Consider the following 15997-nt stretch of genomic DNA (forward strand, 5'->3'; position numbering starts at 1 on the left):
TTAATATTTTTACCAGGAAGATGTCAATAATTCTCACTATTGTGAATGCATTTCCCAGCGCCTTGCTTCAGGGATACAAAAAGAAAAAGATAATGGATTCAAACAAAAGATACACGTGCGAATTCATTCAGCAGCATCAAAATGGGCTCTGGCTACACACGGTTGAGCCTCAAATATCATCGCATACAAGCTATACCACTGAAGTCACTGTATAAGGAGTAAGAAAGTGGTCTAGTTTCATTTTTTTCATTCCATCAATAAGTTGATTCAAGAGTAATGATTGTAGTTTATTCAGTGCACCATGTTGAGAGACAAACTATTAAAATGTTAAGTTCTATTCGCAGAACCAGAGGGCCCTTTGGAATGGCCCGAAGGTGGGAATCCTTGATAGATGCCTTGACTGAACACGTAGGTGGTCACAGGATCTCCCCTGTCCTCCACCCTCTGTCCCTCTTATAGACTAAAAATGGTCAGGTTACTGAAGTGTTTATTTTTAAATTTTTTTTAAAATTAAAGCTTATTGGGGTGATAATTGTTAGTAATGAAGTGCTTATTCTTGCTGTGAAATCTGATGAAGCTCTTTGGTTTATTCAGCCAACATGAACTCAGGCCCTGTTCTAGACGTTGGGAAACACGGTTCCTTTCCTCAAGGTGCCCAGTGGAGAGGACACATAACAAACCACCCGTTGAATGAGTCTCTTACTCATCTCTGTATTCTCCAAGCCTCATTCACTGCCTACCACATGTAGGAGCTCAGTAATGAGCAGCTGCCTTGATCAGCAGTACAGTGTGAGGGTCAAGTCTCTAGCATGTGGAATTCAGATGACCTGGGTTCGAATCACAGCCTACCCAGTTATGTGCTATGTGACTCCAGGCAGGTCACATCATCTCTCTGAGTCAAATTTCCTAGGATGGGATTTACACGACAAGGTTCTGTGGGGTTTTAAGGAGCTAATCCAGGAAAAGAGCCTGCACATGCTAAGTGCTCGACCAGTTGTAACTATTGGAGTTAATATTGTCACCATAATGTCAACGAGCCCTGGTAAACCCCCTGGTCTCCATTCACCTTCTGGAAAAGGAGAAGCACTGACCACACAAGTCTTTTTCTATCAAAGTAGGATGCTAGGAATTAGGAAGTCTGCTCTTTTAGGTGTTGTGGAGCGCCACCTAGCAGAAGAGAAAGGAAAATTGTCAAAATGTAGCAGAGACATATTAAGGGCATGTATAGGATGTCCCAATCTTTAAAACAGGAATATGTATATATGTGTGTGTGATATACATGATATATGAAATATATATATGTGTATATCTATATCTATATCTATATATATATCTATATATATAGATATATATTAGGTTGGTGCAAAAGTAATTGCAGTTTTTGCAATTATTTTCAACCTTTTAAACGACAATTACTTTCGCATATATACATGTATAGATATGTATTCCAAAAACGCCCCAGTACAACATGACCTCAAATCTAAGTCAATTTTTCCAATGGGCTAATAATATTTCCCAAAGAGAAAATGAAAATTTATTGAGGTTGTTCTGCTTACGTAAACTTTAGGAAAATTAAATATGCACATATACTATTTAATGGTTTCAATACAGCTATATATTTTCAAACGTTGTATGACTAATAAGAATTACTCTTTTCAACTTTCATGTTTCAAAAACTATTTTTTACTCAAACTCTTCACAGCATCTTCAACATAAGTGTTTTTCTCATCTCCAAGGCAGTTTTTGTGTCTTCTAAGCCTGTTTTTCAGGACCCAGTGTCTTCCCTTCCCATAGGAAGAAGGGCAGAGAGGCATTTTTGAATACTGACATTTTCGACAAACCACAGAGTGGCATTAGGATATTTTCAAAATGCATCCTGTAGGTGGGTGTTTGTGACCTTCACAATATCAATGAGATTTTTATTTACAAGGACTATGAAAGCACTTATGTACACCCCCACCCCCACAAGCAAATGTGAGGTCCTCTTTCAGGAATAATTGCTGAATCTGAGTTTAATTTTCTACCATTTGTTTTACTGATTTTATAGGGTCACCTCTTTAGGCCTCCAAAATTCACATTTAGATCTTTTAAGGCCATTGTGTCTTCCCCAAACTGTCCTTTTTTTTTTTTTTTTTTTTTTTTTTTTTTTTTAAGTTGTTGTCCTTTCAATCTTAGTTGTGGAGGGCACAGCTCAGCTCCAGGTCCAGGTCCAGTCGCCATTGTTAGTTGCAGGGGGCGCAGCCCACCATCCCTTCGGAGAGTCTCAGCTCACATCCCCTGTGCGGGAGTCGAGGAGTTGGAACCGGCAACCTTGTGGTTGAGAGCCCCCCCCCCCCCCTCCAACCAACTGAGCCACCTGGCCACCCGGGAGCTGAGTGGCAGCTCATTGACTTCATTCTAGTTGCGGAGGGCACAGTTCACTGGCCCATGTGGGAATCAAACCAGCAGCCCCATTGCCCAGAGTTCGCATTCTAACCAACTGAGCCACCCGTCCACCCCCCCAAACTGTCCTTTGCTGTTCAAAATCAAGTTCTTGAGAGAACCACCAGTGAAAATTTAGACTTCCTCTTTCCTGTGAGTTGTTGGGGATGACTAAGATTAAAAACAAAATAAAAATAAAGGGTGTGCTCAGACCATCCCACGTCCCAGGACTCCTTGGGTTCAGCCCAAGCCTCTGCCCCCTCACCCAGGCATCAACCTCTCCTGATCCCAGGGGCAAAAACACCATCCAATTCCAAGAGGGGGAGGGGGAACCCAGTTGCAGTAGAGGGTGGGACCTACTCTCCGTGCAGAGCGGCATGAGGCCTGGGGGGAGACCTTGCTCCGGGACACTCTGTGAAACGCTAGGACTGAGAGAGACTGTGGCGAGAAGCAAAGTCTCATTCTTATCTCCCAGCCATTTTTTCTCGCAGCCTTAAACGGAAAACGAAAATTAGCTCTGCAAACTCAGTTTCGATTTCCAAACATGACGTGAGTAGGGAGGACCTGGCGGGAGAGCTGACTCCTGAGCATTAAAAGGGCTGGGCAGAAGCAGAGGTTTATTCCATCGGGCAGCCGGGTCCCGCAGAAATGGAACCCTCCCGGAGCCTGTATGAGACCCCTGCAGACGAGCTGGACACCTTTGTGAGGCAGAGCCTGCAGCCCCAGAGGGCCTGGAAGGAGGAAGTACAAGACGCCTGGGACAGAAGTGAGCGGTTCTTGAGGGATGTGTGCTTCCATGATGAGCTGATTGGAGACCAAACAATCAGAGTGCTGAAGGTGGTGAAGGTGAGCACTTGGGAGACCCTGGGGGTTCGAATCCCAGCTCTGCTGTTTTGGGACTGTGTGACCTGGGGAGACGGATCATTTCATCTCTCCCAGTCTCTGCCTCCACCCCTTTAACCCAATTTGTTATCAGGAATAAATGAGATAAAGTGTGGGGAAGTGTTTTTAAACGGTAAATAATCCTACAAATCTAAAGGATGATGATGATGATTATCGCAATTGGCAAGAGAAAATGTCTGAGATGTTCTAAATTAAATCACAGCACCTGAAGAGAGAGAAAGCAACAGGAATAATTAATATCTGTGGGCCAATTAACAAAAGACTGCTCACATTCCTGAGTACCATATATGTTGGAGCTTCCCCCTCCTTTCTTTTACCCCTCCCCCCCTCCCCACCCCCCCTCCCCCACCCTCACCTTCCCCCCTCCCCCCTCCCACCTCCCCACCCTCCCACCTCCTCACCCTCCCAACCCCCCCCAGCTCTCTGAGTGCCAGGGAGGCAAGTGGAAGATGGGTAACAGGTCTCTATAAAATGTATGATTTTATTTCTTGTTTAAGAAAACCTGCTTTGGGTTGGCCAGTTAGCTCAGTTGGTTAGAGCTTAGTGCTAATAACACCAAGGTTGCCAGTTTGATCCTCGCATGGGCCACTGTGAGCTGCGCCCTCCTTAAAAATAAATAAATACACAATATCTCCAATAAACAATTCATTATATGCTGCAGTAAGATGGCTTTTTTAAAAAAAGAAAACAAAATCTACTTTACCCCAAATTCTTCTATATTTTTCTTCTAAAATAGCACTAGGTTATACAGTTATATTAGAAACTACCTAGCAATTATGTAATACCAGAGAGTACTTCCAGGGTTACATGGATTTTTCAGGGCTGATTATGAAATTCAACACCCATTTATAGCATGGTTCCTCCTGGAAAAGTACTAATTTGTAATTCAACTTCTAACATATCACCCTAAATCAAAAGTTCCTTGACTGTAAATCTAGATATTTCTCATTTTACTAGAATGAAAGACTAACATTAACTTAAATAAATCACTCTTTACCTATGGGTGACAATGACTACCGAGGGTAAGGCTGAAAAGGAAGGACATGCAGCTTTAAAGAATCTTTAAATAAAAAAGTTGAAACCAAAGACTCAGGGGGTGTTATCAGCAAACTAGGAGCTTCCAAACAGAAATTCAAAAAATTCAAGCTCCTATAATTGCTTCAAAAGAGCCAGCCTTGCACTTCTGGGCTCTGACTGTTCCACATATCTGAACTTCTTAGAGGAATTGCAACCTCTGCTTTCTGCTCTTAGAGTGCCATCAGAATCTTTGTTTTTGGGACCTTAAATGGAAAAAGGAAACGCCCATCAAAACCAGAAATGGGACGCATATTCTCTGAAGGATGGGTTTGAGAGTATTCAAATATTTCAACATAGGTTCTAAATAAAGCTTTTCTATGGATTCGAAGGTGCTGTTTCCACTGGAGATGTGCCATTTATGTTACTCCAGGTACCCCTATCTTGAAGTTCCCATTCCCACTATTACAGGTGGAGACTGTCTAGAAGAAAAAACAATTATTTTCCCTTTCCTCTTGTTCTTTCAATGATCTCTATTTCCAGAAGTTTAAACACCCCTTGACTATCTCCATCTATTTTGAGTAGCATGGAAAATGCCTAGTACAAAGTATTTATGGAGTTAAACACTCTATTTGGATATATCTTGGTAAACAAACATAGCAGAAAGGACACCTGCTCATTACATTTCCATTTCTATATTAGGAGGAAGAGGGTACATTGCATATAAATTAACATTTCTTCTCTCTCTGCCTTTCTCGACCATGTTAAGCACTAGATTTTCTGAGTTACATCTCATTTTCTTGGTTTCATCCATCTATATTGTGGTGAGAGTGTTGTATTTTTCTAGAGTTAAACCTACTAATTTCATTTGATTTCCTACCATGAATGGCCTGGAGAGTCTTTTTCAAAGTCACCTCTTGCTATGCTAATCACTGCCACCTGCTGAAAACCATATTGATCCTCTTCTACTATTCTGTTTCCTCAGCTCAAGGAACCCAATGCCAAAATTCAGGTCACATAGGAACCTGAGGTCAAATTGTTTCATGATATTCTAAATTACATGAGTAATACATTTAATCACGAAAATATAGGGGGGAAAAACAAAAAAATTTTTTAATGAATGACCGTATTATGCATAAATGAGCACTGTTAAAATTTTCATATACTACAATCACATTTTATGTTTATAAATAATTAGAAAACGTTTTGTTTCACATGTATTTCTAAATATTTTAAGAGACTGTAAGCTTCTGGTGCTGGCCCAGATGGAGTAAGGCTCTTACAAAGTCTCACAAATTACAACTAAAACTCTGGAGAGACATGGAAAAGCAAATGATTGACAACTCTGAAAAGTAGAGAATAGCCAGCAGATTGGGACTAAAGTTAAAACTTGAGTAACAAGCTGTAACAAGGGTGATTTTGGTGGAGCAAACTCTTAATACATGTGACAACATGGATGAATATCAAAAGCCTTGTGCTGAGTGAAAATAAAAAGCCAACGTCAAAAGCTCACATACCGTATGGTTCCATTTATATAATTCTCGAAATCGTGAGATTATAGAGATGGAAAACAGATTAGTGGTTTCCAGGTTTCAGGGATGGTGGAGGGGAGGGAGGTAACTGTGACTATTAAAAAGTAGAATGAGGAAGTAGAATTGGAATAGTTCTGTATCTTGGTTTCAGTGGTGATAACAGGAATCTGAACATGTGATAAAATGTCATAAAACTAAACACACACATTGTATCAATGGCAATTGCCTGGTTTTGGTAGTCCACTACATTTATCTAAGAGGTAGCCATGGGGGGGGGGAACCAAACAAAGGACACATCAGACCTCTCTGAACCATCTTTACAAATTCCTGTGAATCTATAATTATTTCAAAATAAAAAGTCTAACAATGTACATTTGTGCATACACACACCCATAATATGTATATAAAATGTATACACAAAAATGTTTGTCTAAGCCAGAGCTGTCCAATAGAAGTTTCTCCAATGATGGAAATGTTCTATATATGCACCGTCCAATATAATCAGGTGGCTACTTAGCACTTGAAATTGAGGCTCGTGCAGCTGAAGAACTGAAATTTTTTATTTCATTTCATTTTAATTTATTTAAATTTCAGTAGCCACATGTGGCTACCATGTTGAATGGCAGAAGTGGAGGCATCGAACATTTATGGAATGATGTATGTAAGAAGCTGGTAACTAGGGTTGCCTCTGGAGAAAGGGTTTAGGGTCTGGGGTGCAATGGAGCTTTACATTTCATTTATAGCCTTAGAATTGTGTAACACATACTTAATTTTTCTAGTCCATGTATGATGGAGACCAAGGGCTCCTTTGGGGACCTGTGTGACTAGCCCAACATGGGTGCTCCTGGCTTCACCCCCACCTCAAAACATCAGGCCTCAGGGGAAGGTGAAGCTCAACTTTGATGTCCTCCCCAGGGCGGCTCCTCTGGGAAGGGGACGACGCTGAACCACAGCTCCGATGTGGATTTGATCCTGTTCCTGAGCTGCTTCTCCAGCTTCCAACACCAGGCCTGGCTCTGTGAGTCCATCCTAAACATCATCGAGGAGAAACTGGATCACTGTAGCAGGAGTCTGGCCTACAACATCACTGTGGCCCAGCACAGAGCGGGAAGCAGGGCCTCCCGCTCCCTGTCCTTCCTGGTCCAGGCCAGGAAGAGCAGTGATGTCATTAAAGTGGATGTGCTCCCAGCTTTCGATGCTCTAGGTAAAGACAGCGATGGGTTGGGTCCAGAGAACCTAGTCAGGGGCCCTTCAGCAACCTGGCCTCGGGAGGGGGTTTGGGAAAGTGGAAACCAATGGGTGAGAGTGGAGTTTGTTCTTTTTCAGGGGGATGGGTCTGGAGCTATACTTTGAAAATGAAATCTTCCCATAAATCAGGTGTTTCCAAAGCCCATTCTTGCGGGAAAAGGGGACTTCTCCCAGATAATGGATTCCTACCCAACCCAACGAAGAGATTCTTCTCTGATCCTCTGGGAAACACCCAGGCAATCAAGCACTTCAAGGTCTTTGCAAGAACTGATAGGAATCATTTTAAAAACAGACCTCTTAAGGTCTTCAAATTTTGGCTCCAAGACTTACTAATTGTGTGACCTTGGGCAAGCTATTTAAAACTTCCAAGACTCATTGTACCAACCTGTTAAATGGGTTAATAATATCCAGTTGAATCATAGGAAATAGACAATATTTGACCATGTTTGACTCACAAAAAATGGCATTTCCTATGGCATTTACTACTTCATGGAGCTGTTCTGAGGATACCATGAGCTTAGATCCAGTGCCTGACATATGGTGAAGTCTTTAGTCAACGTCAGTTATTTAAAATTTACCTATCTGACTTTTGAGTTGGCAACCAAACCCTCTAAGACCTCCCCTTATTTAGTTGTAAAGTGGGAAAAAATAACGCTGTAGCGAGGAATGCATGAGATAATGTCTGCACACTTTATGTGCTGTAGTTCTTTTCCCATCTTCCTCACCTCAATGGGCAGATTTTCCTGACCAGGCACTTTTATCTCCCAGGAAATATTTCCCCAGACTGTAAACCACGACCGGAAATCTATGAAAACTTAATAACCGTTGGCGGCCGCCCTGGGCAGTTCTCACCAAGCTTCACGGAGTTGCAGAGGCGCTTTGTGAAAAGTCGACCTATTAAGCTAAAGAACCTCCTGCGGCTGGTGAAACACTGGTACCTGCAGGTGAGGAGCTGGGGGGTGTAGGGGCAAGAGGAAGGGCAGGTGCATCTTGGTATTTTTTTAAAGGGAAAAGAAACGAAAACACCCTATCTCAGGACAGGGAGCATGTTAAATAGCGTTGGTGAAATAGTATGATTGGACACTATTTGTCAAATACAGAGCACTGGACAAAGTTTTGCGTTATTGTTGTGGCTATTGTTTACCTCTTTTTTTTTTTTTTAATTTTAAGTGTGTTTTTCCAGGACCCATCAGCTCCAAGTCAAGTAGTTGTTTCAATCTAGTTGTGGAGGGTGCAGCTCACAGTGGCCCATGTGGGGATCGAACCGGCAACCTTGTTGTTAAGAGCACCATGCTCTAACCAACTGAGCCATCCGGCCGCTCCTGTTGCTTACTTCTTGTTGCTGTGTTCTGTTCCCTTCCAAAGTGTTGTGTCCTGGCGATAGCCTCCTGGTTTTGATAGCATGTTCTTCCAGGGCAATTAAATGGTTTCTGATGTACACAGACGTGGTTTTCAACAGGCGTCAGACCTCAGGCATTTGGGACACCAGCAACAGCAATAATGAGAAAGCTGTCATTTACTGAGCGCTAATTAGGTTCCGTGACCTATGCTAAGTGCTCTACAAATTTTTTCTCATCTGGTTTTTCCAACTGTCATGTATTATTCATCAGCCCCATTTGGAGATAAGAAAACTGAGACTCAAAAGCTAAGGTGGGGCTGAGATTTGAACCCCAAAGTGTCTGACTCTAGAACCTGGGCTCTTAATCAAGAACCCTAAATATTTTTCATAATATTAACTTTTTTTTTTTCAGATTATCTGAGTATTATACATTGGGCTCATTATAAAAACTTCAAGTGATTTTAAAAAAAGAAGATAAAATTCACATGAAATCCCTGAGATAATACTAATAACATTTTTGGTGACTATTTTTTTTTCATACCTATCTTTATATCTGTACTCACAAAGCTCATGCACAGAGCTTAAGTAAGTGGGATCAAATCATGCAAACTCTTTTTGTATTCCACCCTTTAAGAAAATACATTTGCTTACTTTGGATTTGAACTTTTGGGAGTTACCTATTAATGTATTTTGCATACTTTTCAATTGTTTGTGTGTGTTTTTTTGTTTTATTTTTGTCAGTTGTAGGACCTCTTTGCAAATTGTAGATGTTGTACCATTACTTCTTATGTGTTGCAAATATTTTTACAAATATATCACTCATCTATTTACCTTAATTATAGTATCTTTGACAACATAATTATTTCTAATTTTAAAATACACAGATGTCTGACTTTTTTCTATGTTGTAGGTTGCTTATCTTACCCACAGTATATACGTAGTCTCTTAATTTTTCTCCTAATATGTTTAATATATATTTTAACTCCAGTTGTAATTTATTTTGATATTCGCTGTGACAGTCTTTATTTTCTTCCAAATGGCTAACAAGTTGTGCCAGCATCATTCACTGGATTATGCATCTCTTTCCCACTGAACTGAAATACCACCCTTGTCAATTATTAAATTCTTTCATCGACTGGGAGCTAATTCTGGGCTATCAGTTCTATTACCTTTGACTATTGTTTATTCTAACACCAAAAGCATACTGTTTTTGTTACAACTGCTTTATATAACATACCTGAGAAAACAAACACCAACTTCTCCATTTTTGTTTTTCTTGGATTTCCTAGGTATTTACTCCTCTATATGAATCTTAAGATCATTTCATCCCACTAAAAACATCACTGAGATTATAAAATTGCAACAAATTTCTAAATTAATTTTTGAAGAACTGAAAATTTTACATTATTACTCTTTCTCCTTCATCTTTTGTTTGTCCTGATTTTGTTTTATGTTTTCAGTGTGTCTGTGTGTTTTAGTTTTCTTCAGTTATATCCCATATTCGCTATGTTAAGTTGCCTCCCCCATTTCAACTGAATAACGAAGATTGATGAGGCCCAGGAAATATCCACAAGAGGCCCCAACTTCCTCTTCTATTGAAATTTTGATGGTCCCAGGACATATTTCATTTAGACCGCAAGCTGCTGGGCTCATGTCAAATTTTATGTATGTGCTACATAATCCGGATGTAAAAGGACGTTGATGAAATATTACTGGGTCCTAGAAACAGCATAACGTGGGAATTCCCAATTCCCAGGGTAACAATCTCATATTCTCTCCCTCTCCCCCTGTCTTCCCCAACCCTCATCTTCTCTCCCTCTCCAGTTTTTGAAACGTAAATATAAAACGCCAGGATTGCCCCCAAAATATGCGCTGGAGCTACTGACCATCTACGCCTGGGAAATGGGTACTGATGAAAGTGAGAACTTCAACCTGGACAAAGGGTTTATAGCTGTGATGGAACTCCTCCAAGATTATGAAAAGATCTGCATATATTGGACCAAGTACTATGATTTCCAAAATGAGGTGGTCAGGAATTTTATCAAACAACAGTTGAAGGAACCCAGGTGAGTGTGTTGGTTGCATTAGTTTCGGCTACAAAGAATAGAAAACCCAACTCAAACAGTTCTTAAAATAAAGGGGAGGTATTGGCTTTTGTCACTGAGAAGTCCAAAGATAAATAAAGCTTCAGACGTGGTGCGATCCAGATATTCACTATGTCATCAGGGTCCCATCTGTGAATCGCTCACTTCTGCCCTGCCCGGGGTTTTACCTTTGAATTCAGGCTAATTCCTTCATGGCTGCATCAGGTCCAGTCTTCTCACCTGGACTCAGACCTTCCAGTAGAGAAGAGCGCACACTTGCCCCAGTATCCCAAGCAGAATCCCTGAGATGCATTCTGACTGGGCCGGCTTAGTTTATACTGCCAATCTTGCACCAAGGGCTTCAGGCTGCAGGGAGGCCTCCTCCCTACACAGAGGCATGCACAATAATTCCACACACTTGAGGGACAGAGGACAGCGTTCTGAGTGTGATGGAAAATCATTCCCCTTCTCTCTCCCAGGCCCGTTATCCTGGACCCAGCTGATCCCACCAACAACCTGGGAAGGGAAAAGAGGTGGGACCTGGTGGCCAAAGAAGCTGCTTACTGCCTGAGGCAGGCCTGCTGCAGCACTGAAGACTCCTGCCAAGATTGGGACGTACAGGTACCACCCCCACCCTCATTCCACTGTCATGACTTAGTGATGACCTCACTTCAACCCCCCCCCCCCCCCCCATGAATCTTCCCCAACTCCTGCCATAGCACCTCTGAGTCCCCAACACAGGGAATACGTACCTGCCCTGGCGATGTCCCAGCCAACCAGGTATGCATTTCTTCCCCTTATGCTGTAAGTGTCTAGGCCTCAATTCTTTCGTCTGTAAAGTGGGCAGGCAATTTTTGCCCTGCTCTGTAGCCATTTGAGGGATACAGACAAAGAATTTATTCCATACATATATCCTGTGGACTAATGTCTCTGCTATTATGGGTTGTCAAAAGTTCAACTTTTTGCTATTAAAATGAGATTTATAGATGTATCCAAAAACCCTAAGTGAGGAGCATAGGCGTCCAATGCAGACAGAAACCCCAGCTGTGTGGCCCCCTGTGCATGGCTGTTCCCACATGGGCCACCATAGTCCCGGGTCTCAACACTACGTGGGAACCCAGGATTCAAAGACCAGGACTCTGCGATGCGCTCAACTGAGAGATCTATTTTCACCAACCAGCTCGTCCCAGAGTTTTCTTGTTGCCAGTCCTACATTTCATATCCTGTAGGGAAATTCTGAGCCCGGCCTCAAAGGCAAACCTGCAGCCACAGAAGCAAGGCAGATAACTGCCACCCAGCCACGTTCCATTGGCTGGAACGGAAGGTCCCGCAGACCAGGGGTTTTCTGGGAGAAGATTCATGGAACAGTCTTCCAACTCCTGCTAAGAAGCCTTCCCATAATTATTATAGTATGTGTGTATATGTGTTTGTGAGAGAGAGAGAGAGAGAGAGAGAGAGAAGAAAACACACCCTCATAGCAAAAAAAAAAAAAAAAAGCAAAACAAGCTGTTTAAAAGAGCGCACTATTAAAGTAAATCTGCCTCCCATCCTGATCCCCAGCCTCTCAGTATCGCCCCCTCCCCGACACACACTTACCAATTTCTTGCTTCTCCTTCCATGGATATGCCACCCACACACAAGCACGTGCCTGTGTCTAACTGCACATTCTATTTGTGTGTGGGGGTTTACTTTTATTTACTTAAATTATGACGTAATTCAGTTACTCTATTAAATTATCTGAAAGACAATTTTATATCCACACATATAGACCTAACAAGCATAACCATATGACAAAGTCCAAGCCAGGATATTTTGGAGCGTGAAATGGGATGCTGTTACTTACGCAGGATGAAGGACATACAGTAAGCTTCCCCTAGACAAATGGGAATGTCAGGGCCTCCTGGATCAACAGCTATATCATAATCCAATGAATGAAAGTACCTTAACTTATATAACCAGTGCCCTACGCATAGATTTTTAGGATGCTTTCAGGCTTCTGCTGTTGCATTGTATATCCTTGAATATACGTCCAGGTGCCTGATATACATTAAATCATTAAACCTACAATAGCCCTATGATTGCATATGGAGTAGGTTCTAATGTTGTCCACATGTGACGACAGGTGGGGTAGGGTGGAGGAGACCCTGGGCAGGTCCACATAGAAGGAATCGTTATTTGGAGAACTGTTGTCAGTTGTCACTCTGCTTGGGGTGAGTCAGAGGATGAAGGATGAGCCAGTGGTCCTATAAGCCTAGGATGACCAAATAGTTTGCTTTGCCTGGGACAGTCCTGCTTTATGCCTGTTAGCTGAGATAATTATTGATAGCACCTCCTTTAATTAAAAGTTTCTTGGTAGGCAATAAATTATATCATCAGTAGCCAGAAGGGGGAGGATTTGGAGACAACAGACAGTCATGACCACCAGAAACCCTTTTCTGCTCCTCCCTTCCAGCCAGCAAGGAACGTCCAGGTGGTGGTGAAACAGACAGGAAATGAGCCCTGGAAACTCTCAGTGGACCCCTACAGTCCCATCTGGAAAATGAAACCGGAGATCAAGAGGACGTTTGGTCTCACCGGGCAGCAGCGTCTCTCCTTCCAGGAGCCGGGAGGGGAGCGGCAACTACTCAGCAGCAAACGGACCCTGGCAGATTATGGGATCTTCTCTAAGGTGACTGTCCAGGTGCTGGAGACCTTCCATGATGAGATTCAGGTCTTCGTGAAGAACTGTAGTGGCCATAGCAAGCCTTATGCCATCTGCCCTGATGACTCTGTCCGTGACTTGAAAGAAAAAATTGAGGACGCTGGAGGACCTTATGTGGAAGATCAGATACTAAAGTTCCAGGGTCGGAGACTGAGGAATCATTGCAGCCTCTCAGAGCTGCAGATTGAGGACTCCGACACCATCATGCTCATTAGAAGAGGCTACAGTTCCTCATGAGTGTACATGGTCAGGCTGCTCGTGAAGTAGACATCTATGGCACGGTCTCCCCATCCCACCCCTTTCTACCCAGACTATTGTCCACTCCGGAAGCATAAGTGTGCATGTACCCCTTCCCCTGTTTAAAATCCTCCAATGACTCCTATTACCCACAGAATATAGTTCCAGTTCCTTTGCTTGGCATTTAGGGTGCTTGACAATTTAGGCCTTGCTTAACCCCTTAATCTCTCCTCACCACTCTCAGAGCACACTGGATGTGCCCAAACACGTAATTCCAGAACACTGACTGCCACTTTGTAATTCCATGACTCTGAGTCCACTTTCCTTTCCCCCATGTTTTCGTCTTTCCACACTCAAACCTCTTGAGTCACCAATTCTCAAAGTATGGACCCCAGACCAGCAGAATAAGCATCAGCTGGGAACGTCTCAGAAATCAAAATTCTCAGCAACTATTGCAGACTTACATGTGTCTGGTTCTCAGGGGTTGGGACTCAGCAATTTGTGTCTTAACAAGCCTTCCAAGTAATTCTGATGCCTGCTCAAGTCTGAGAACCACTGCTATAAGCTCCATACAGCTGACCAAATCATCTTCTGAACTTACCCTGCCCTACACCCAGGTCAGACTTCTGGGAAAGCACTTGGGACCCTCGTCGTGTTCCTTTGTTGAATCGTGTATGCCCCCTCGTCTAGTGAGACAAGAGAGGAACTGTGTCTTATTCTTGTGTCCCCATGGTCAAGAATGGTGCTCCCCTGGCACAAATGCTTAGCACGCGCTTGTTGAATAAACAAATACACTAAAGAATGACTTTGAATTCTTCACTATTGCCTTCATGAGTCTCAGACCAGGGCCATTTTGGAGACCACCTTGTTTGGGATGCTCCCCAGGTTATGTCTCATTCTTTGAAAATACCCACACTCCTCTCGTCTACAGAAGCCCCAGGCTTGTGTAGTGGCATACCACACTCACACCCAAAACCTTCACCCCTCTTTCCAAACCTAATTAGATCAAAATTGATCAGCTGACCCTAGGTAGCAGCCATCCATTGGTTGTACTTAGCCAATCAGATTCTGAGTCCTGGGGGGTGGGGGGGCGGGACCAGGTACAGGGAGCTCCTGGTACAGTTAAAGGAGAAGATATCTAAACAGAAATGCAGTCAGAACAGCAGCCTGAGCTGGAGCCCCACCCAAGTCCACACATTAGTAAAGAGAGAGCCGACCACACAGAGAATGGAGCTACACATAGTAAGAGACTAAATCGAAAGCCCTCCTCACATATACCCAGGGAGAGAAGCTGCAGGATGCTGGTAGATCTGCCCTTTTTTTCTATTAAACTCCCCCTGTATACTTTCATCAACCTAAACTGAATGAGCAGCCACTCATTGAGTGAATCGGAGGGAGTTGTGTGTCTTTCCTGCCCCAAGAGCCTTGACTAAGATCTGCCTCAGCAGCTCAATACATTTTTTTTCTAGTCCTCAGTAAATTAATAATTTATGCATCTACGTAGCATTTGCACTAAAAGTCTCCACAGACATGATGACATTTGAGTCTGATCCTCACAGCTGCTCTGGAAATTAATGGATGAGTCAAATTAACACCCCTGCCCCTTTTTACAGATGAGAACACTGAGGCTTAGAGGACAGGACTAATGTTCAGAGGGCAACTTCTGTGGAAGAGCGTCATGCAGGGTGACAGGCGGGGTCTCTTCTGGGGCCTCTGCTCCTGCTCCCCACATAAGAACGCAGGACATGGTAAGGCCAAAAAGGAACACCCACGGAGCCATAGATAGGGGATTCATACCACTATAGTCTCGCTGGCGGCTGGGTTGGAGATACAGGAAGCAGGAGTCACATGATCCGCAACCTGCCGTCCACTTCTCGCTGCCAACCGACGTCACTTGCTAGCTGCAATCCGCCTCTCTGCAATCCATAATCCACACTCTGCTGCTTCCTAGCTCAGCCACCATCTTCTTGCTAGCCCCCATTTGCTGCTAGCGTAGCCACAGCAGTTATATTAGTGGCCAATGGCTCACTGGTTACAGCTGACGGCCAACTAGCCATAGCTGATGGCCATCCAATCACAGTTGATGGCCATTTACTACCTGAGCCAGCACCTTTCCACGTGAGGCCGAGAGCCTGGAAACTGCACTCCTGGCTCTGTCCCCACAAAGAGGAACCAGAACAATCTCAGCAGGGACACACTAGAGCTCTCATAGATCATCTGGGAGGAATGCCTTCTCGCCTTCTCTGGACCTCACCCACAGGCAGCCTGCCTGAACGCCAGCCTCATCACTCTCCTAGCCTTCTCCAGTCCCTTCAATAATATTGTGCACACTAACCACCGCTGAGTGGACCATCACACTTCAGGTCTGTGCACTTTGTTATGTGTAAGTTATATCTCAAAAGAATAATCAAGAAAAAAGAAGGATGTGTCAATTTCTAGCCACTTCTGGTGGATGTTTGTGGAGACAGAGTCCCAGAGAGCAGTTTCTAGGCTCTCGGCCTCATGTGGAAAAGAGCTG

At 43.2% G+C, this 15997-nt stretch overlaps 1 protein-coding gene across 1 annotated transcript; it reads left to right on the forward strand.

Moving 5' to 3' along the window:
- Positions 1 to 2666: 2666 nt before the first annotated feature.
- LOC109445463 (2'-5'-oligoadenylate synthase-like protein 2) lies at positions 2667 to 14284 on the forward strand. Its single transcript, XM_019727871.3, has 6 exons — positions 2667 to 3267; positions 6786 to 7074; positions 7887 to 8062; positions 10282 to 10523; positions 11021 to 11162; positions 12994 to 14284. The coding sequence occupies exons 1-6, from the start codon at positions 3070 to 3072 to the stop codon at positions 13477 to 13479; spliced, it is 1533 nt and encodes a 510-aa protein (XP_019583430.3). The 5' UTR covers positions 2667 to 3069; the 3' UTR covers positions 13480 to 14284.
- Positions 14285 to 15997: the final 1713 nt, after the last annotated feature.

This window comes from Rhinolophus sinicus, chromosome 9 (genome assembly GCF_057876585.1).
Source record: "Rhinolophus sinicus isolate RSI-liver-muscle chromosome 9, RSI-T2T, whole genome shotgun sequence".
NCBI classification, from domain to species: Eukaryota; Metazoa; Chordata; class Mammalia; order Chiroptera; family Rhinolophidae; genus Rhinolophus; species Rhinolophus sinicus.

What these genes read in the sequence shown, in the direction of transcription:
- LOC109445463 (XM_019727871.3), top strand. Translation starts at nt 3,070, where the DNA reads ATGGAACCCTCCCGGAGCCTGTATGAGACCCCTGCAGACGAGCTGGAC. An exon ending in GAGTGCTGAAGGTGGTGAAG is followed by an intron (nt 3,268 to 6,785) that starts GTGAGCACTTGG and finishes TGTCCTCCCCAG; the next exon opens with GGCGGCTCCTCTGGGAAGGG. An exon ending in CAACAGTTGAAGGAACCCAG is followed by an intron (nt 10,524 to 11,020) that starts GTGAGTGTGTTG and finishes TCTCTCTCCCAG; the next exon opens with GCCCGTTATCCTGGACCCAG.